General features: G+C 39.9%; 1 protein-coding gene across 1 annotated transcript; it reads left to right on the forward strand.

Moving 5' to 3' along the window:
- The first annotated feature begins 758 nt into the window (after positions 1–758).
- On the forward strand, positions 759–1988 carry LOC138882934 (uncharacterized). Its single transcript, XM_070163580.1, has 3 exons — positions 759–932; positions 1050–1250; positions 1329–1988. Exons 1-3 carry the CDS (start codon positions 759–761, stop codon positions 1986–1988), a joined length of 1035 nt encoding a protein of 344 aa, XP_070019681.1.
- The last annotated feature ends 3798 nt before the right edge of the window (positions 1989–5786 follow it).

The raw sequence follows: 5786 nt of genomic DNA on the forward strand, positions 1-5786 counted from the left end.
AAAGGAGCCTGTTTATGACCCTGTTCCTCAGCAACAGAGCATGTGAGAAACATTTAGAAGAAATCAGTTGGTTGTGAAATCTCACAAGTATCAAAGTTCTCATCCTATTGAGAACATAATCACTAATCCAACCTCTGGAGTCAAAACTAGATCACAATTAAAGAATCTGTGTGCCTTTGATGCTTTCCTATCTCTTATTGAACCTAAAAATGTTGTTGAGGCTTTGCAGGATACAGATTGGTGAATGCAATGCAAGATGGACTCAATCAGTTTGAGAGAAGTCAAGTCTGGCATCTAGTTCCAAGACCCAAGGACAGATCAATTATTGGCACAAAATGGGTTTTCAAAAACAAGCTTGATGAAGATGGAACAGTTATAAGAAATAAGGCAAGACTGGTGGTCCAAGGTTACAGCCAAAAGGAGGGTATAGATTATGATAAGACTTTTGCTCCAGTTGCAAAACTAGAGGCAATATGACTCCTCATAGCCTTTGCAGCACACATGAAATTCACTCTTCATCGGATGAATGTCAAAAGTGCCTTCCTGAATGGCTACCTAAAAGAAGAAGTGTTGATTAGACCTCTAATTGTCCACTGCTAAAAGTTGTCGTTACCTATTAATTATGTATTTCTCTTTAACTACACATCATTTCTTCTGCCATCTCCACAATTCCAAATCGTCAAAAAATTCTTCTTCACTTTCACTTGCCCTATTCTCCAAAATTCTAATTAACAAACTCTCTCAAGAAACCAACGATCATGACCAACCCACAAGACAATCCTGGAACTCCTCCACCACCCACTCCCTCAAATTCATCCCCACCTCCTCCACCCAGTACATCTCCAAAACCCAAACTGAGAAGGGTGAAAATGCTTGCTCAAAAGACAGTAGCATCTGGGGTTCTGAGGAAGAAATTAAATGAGAAGTTGAAGGCAAGCTAGGCCCAAAACTCCGACTCCAGATCTGATTCTGAATCATATCAATCTGCTACTGAGAGGGAAGGACCTCGGTCTTCTGACTCTGAAAAGACTCAAGAATCTCCTTCTAAGGTAATTTCTTCTATGTCTGAAAATCTAGAAACTAGATTTGTTCTGGTTGGGTCTGTTATGGATGTAGAATTTCCAGGGTCACGAAGGAGTGGAGGTAAAAAGAATACTGAAAAAGAAAGAGAGAGAGGGGGTGCATGTGGTAAAGAGAGGGGAAATGGGAAAATAGTGGTGTCTGCTATCTGTGGGGTTGTAAAAGAAAGGGTAGAAGAGAGTGGCAAGAAGTCAGAATGAAGTGGTTTTGGGGAAGCTGCTGAGGGGTTGGTTAATCTGAGCACACAGAAAGATGAACCTAGCTCATCTACTAAAGAGACCCTAGCAGACCTACTGAAAAAGGTTGGGGCAAGCAATGACCCAAAGAAATGTAGAACTCCCACAACAAAAACCCCTAGTGTCTTTAAGCCATCCAAGAAAAGAAAGGCTTCACCCCTATCAACTACTGAATTTCCATTACAAAAGGGTAGAGCTATAAGAAACAGGGTGAGGCAAAGTGAGAGTGATCTCCAGAAAGCACTAGATGAGAGTAAGAACAAAAGGTTGGCTAAAGGAAAGGGGAAGGTTACAGAGTCCTCAGAGGAAGTGGATGTTGAGGAAATGGAACAGGTCCATCAGGAGGAAGTTCAACCAGTGGAGGTTCAAACCCCCAAGCCCAAAAAGCCCAAGATTTCTTCCAAGAAGTCTTCATCTATGTCTAAGGCTTTTGAACCTTCACTAGCCAAGAGAACAAGGTCTGCTGTGAAAGGAAAACAAGTAAGAATTTATGAAGATGAGGAATGGAGTGGAGAAGAAGCAGAAGATTCTGATGGTGAAAAGGACAAGCTTGCCATGTTTGGCAAAAGAAAGATTTTGAAGGGTAGACTACTGAAAGACCTGGTGGAGCCAGGAATGATGAGACTGGTGGAGGCCTTAACTGCTCAGGGGTGGAAGGACATGGTCTTTTAGATGGATGGTAGGCTATCCAGGAATGAGATAATTGAGTTCATGAAAAATGTAGAGGCTCAGGATGGCAAGGTTAGCAGTCTGGTAAAAGGGGTTCAAGTGTCCTTTGATGCAAAAAACTTGGAGAAATCCTTGATATACCCTCTGAAGGGTTTGATAATTATGCAAGGCAAAGGTGGCCTTGTCTGGACTCCCTTGCTACTGCCCTTAAGATTACTAGAAGGTTTTGTGATGCAGAGAATGTAAATGAAGCCAGGGCTGTTCAAAAAAGTGAAATGAGGCCTCAACACAAGGTCTTGTTTGAATTTGTCAACAAATGCTTATTGCCCAGACAGGAGAGAAGGCACATTGCCAATTATATGGACCTAGTTCTTATGGAGTGCCTGGAAAGTGGAAGGCAAATAAATTGGCCCGCCTTCATTATCAAGCTGCTAGACAGGGTCATCAATGGCTCCAAGGCTCATGCCACTCCTTATGGCTTTATTTTGACCACAGTTCTGGATAGGTTCAATGTGCCTCTGAAGAAATGGGAAATGGCCTCAAGCAAGGAACATTTTGGCATTAACACTCTGATTGCTTGTGACTACTTAGTCAGTGCCATCCCCAATGAACCTGGTTCATCCAAGAAGACTCCTATCAATTGTGAGCACGTGATTTTTGTTTTATGCAACAATCACTCCAAAAGAAAACAAAATAATAGCAATTGGTCTTGCTGTACAATTTTTTGATTTTTACGTGGCGTTTCGTTAATTATTTGTGATTTTGTCCATTTTATTTTTTTATAAAACAAAATACAAAAAAAATGTGTGTGTGTCGTGTGTATTTGAACCGTAATTGATTTTAAAAGCAAAATCGTAAAATATATGTGTCTTTTATTCTATTTTTTGTTTGCATTTAATGATTTTATTTTTAATTAAATGTCAATGTGAGTGATAATTGTTGTTTTGAGTATTTATTAATATTGGTATGATTTTGTTTTTAAGAATTTTTATTTAATTATAAGAAGGAAAACATTAGAATTGGGCCAAGATTTTAAATAGAATCAGGCCCAAACCAATGCAAATGACCCAGTCCAACCAGACCTTCTGTAAGACGCCCCAAACGACGCCGTATAGGCATCATTTCTTCGAGCCATTGATTGGTTCAAAGGAATGGCCCAGATCAGGCCAATCCTTTACCCAAACGACGCCGTATAAGGCCGTCCAATCTCAGTCGTTCAAGCCGGGCTGATCTAACAGCCCTCGTCCCGTCTCCTTTACCCGTTATCAGATCCGACCCAATGAAACCCGGCCTGATCCACTCCAGTATGAAAGCAAACGACACCGTTTCTTTTAATGGAAAGATCACAGCCGTTGATCAGTGGCAATCCAACGGCCAAGACACAATCATCCACCCCGTATAAAAAGCCTCATATCACACCCTGCCCCCTATCCAAACCCCCCCTGCCTTAGGTCGTCTCCTTCACAGACCCCAACCCCGGAACCCTAGAGCCGCCCCCCTTTCCCCTCACTAAAAACCCGGCGGCATGGACGCCGGTGACCCCCACCTTAACACCATAGATGCACCTCACCATCCTGAACCCAAATCCACCAACCACTTAGCTCGAATCCCCTCCCACCTTCTCGAATCTTCATTTGAAGATTCGAGTCGGACCTTGACTTACACCGATATACCCCAGCTTCACACCAAACAGTCCTCGTACCTCCCTCGTGACCAAACCATGCTTGGTTTGGTCCGAATCTAACCAAGGAAACCCAAAACCCAAATCTGCCCTCTAAGAACCCTAGGAATCCTCGTGACTGATCTGTGTATGTTTGAGCCAAGTGATTAGGGTCTAATGGACCTTAATCGAAGTGTTTCTCATTGGAGAACACTTCGATTAAAGTCCATTCAACCCTAAGAAAGATCAATTCGAATCCGAGCTAGGGTTTGCTGATTTTTCAAGATTTCAGGTATTTTTGTGTTCTTTTTTATCAATTCATGGGTTTTGCTGTAGTTAGACGTTCGTTTATTGCCCCAAAATGTTTAGTTGATTTTATCTTTTGAATTGTTTATCGACTGTGTCCTGTCCGCCTTGCCTGAACCTCTGTGTTTGATCGAGTCTTTCTTCTATTCACTGATAATGTGTATATGTGTATGAGCTGTGCAATCAATCGAACTTTAAATTTGACTGATTAGTTGATTCCCCAGTACAATTTTTGTTTAGTCAGTACAATTCGAATCATGTGTTTGATACTGTTAGATGTCTGATCATGGTTTTCGATTGTACATGTTATAATTAGTATAGTCGATTCGATACGTATCGTCGAATAGTTTCAAGCTGTTGGAATGATAACAATTTGATCTGTTCTTGCTGAACATTGTTTGAATCAAAATTAAGGATCGAGTATAGCTACTTATAGTTGTTAATTTGAATCAGAAATCTAAGGATTTGGTTTGTAGTTGCAATCTGAATTGGTGGCATGTGCACTTGTGCACAACATGTGCATAAAGGCCCTTTTAGAGTTTAAAATAACTTGACAGCATATGCTGTCAGGTTATATTCCTACTGCCCATGTCTGCTTTTAGTTTAATAAGCTGATTAAAAGGGCTGTCAGGAATCTCATGGGAGGTTTTCATATTTTAATGTTGAGTGGAAAAACAGCAAGAAAGGAAGGGGTTTCTGATATGTTTAACAAATTAAAAGGGGCTGAAGTTAGGATATAAAAGGAGAGAACTCAGACTGAAAAAGGAGGGGGGAAAAAGAAAAAGAATCAGACTGGATTTTGAGGGATTTTAGAAAGCATAGATACATAGAGAGATAAGAGAAATAAGGGATACACATTGGACCAAATTTTGAGAGAAGGGAGATATAGAGAGAGACCACAGAATAGGCATATACAGTCTGATTTTTAGAGAGCATAGATACAGAAAAGAGTGAGCAAGAAATAAAAACATACAGAACAATCAGAAATTGTTTCTTCCTATTGTTGTTTGGGCTTCATTTGTTCTCAATCTGTTCAACCAATTCTGATTCTTTGAAGTTCCTATTGAGTTTACTGGTTGTGGTTTGCATTGGTTTATTTCCTGGATTTGGTCTGTCTAGAGCTCGGTTTCTACTACACTGTTTGTTGCTGTTATTCTGGCTACTTTTCCTCGGCCATAACTGCATCTTACACTGGAACTTGTTCTGCTGTCATTTATCTGTTATTGCTGTTGTTCGTTTACACTGCTGCTCAACTGACTCTCTTGTTTTCTTCATTGTAAGCATCTTCCAGGTACACATTTCGAACCCCCACATTGGTATAACTGATTGTAACAATGGAAAGCATGAATTAAAAGACCTGGAGAAGTTATAATCATCTGTTTGTTTTACTTACAGCCCTTTAAATGTTGTTAAGTTATGTAAGCTTTAGTCTGTAGTTCAATAGAGAATGTATCAGTAAGTTTGTACTTAATCGACGCTTGTATTGATCTAAAACTTCGATAGGTGATTCGTTTAGCGGTATACAGGAGGTGAATACATAATTCGTGTAATGTGTAACCATTTAATGTAATCATTAATTCGAACTTTCCTTTAGTTGTATTGAGCATGTTAGGGCGAATTGTTTTTTTTAATATTGTTGAAGAAACACTGTTTTAAATCTGGGAGTGTCGATTTCGGTAGGCAGTTTCCTTTTAGGATGAGTTTCCGAATATTATTAGTAGCACCATCTAACGAGTAACTTTAGTAATCCTATTTAAATAAGTTTAAAGCTAACTCGAGGAGTATTTGGGGTTTAAGTGTAGCGTTTCATCAATCTCGCATATAATTCTTCTATC

This window comes from Nicotiana sylvestris, chromosome 12 (genome assembly GCF_000393655.2).
Source record: "Nicotiana sylvestris chromosome 12, ASM39365v2, whole genome shotgun sequence".
NCBI classification, from domain to species: domain Eukaryota; kingdom Viridiplantae; phylum Streptophyta; class Magnoliopsida; order Solanales; family Solanaceae; genus Nicotiana; species Nicotiana sylvestris.

Excerpts from the sequence above, each read along its gene's own strand:
- LOC138882934 (XM_070163580.1), top strand. The coding sequence starts at position 759 with ATGACCAACCCACAAGACAATCCTGGAACTCCTCCACCACCCACTCCC. Across the intron at positions 933-1,049 it reads AATTAAATGAGAAGTTGAAG|GTAATTTCTTCTATGTCTGA; the intron begins GCAAGCTAGGCC and ends TCTCCTTCTAAG. Across the intron at positions 1,251-1,328 it reads GTGGGGTTGTAAAAGAAAGG|AAAGATGAACCTAGCTCATC; the intron begins GTAGAAGAGAGT and ends CTGAGCACACAG.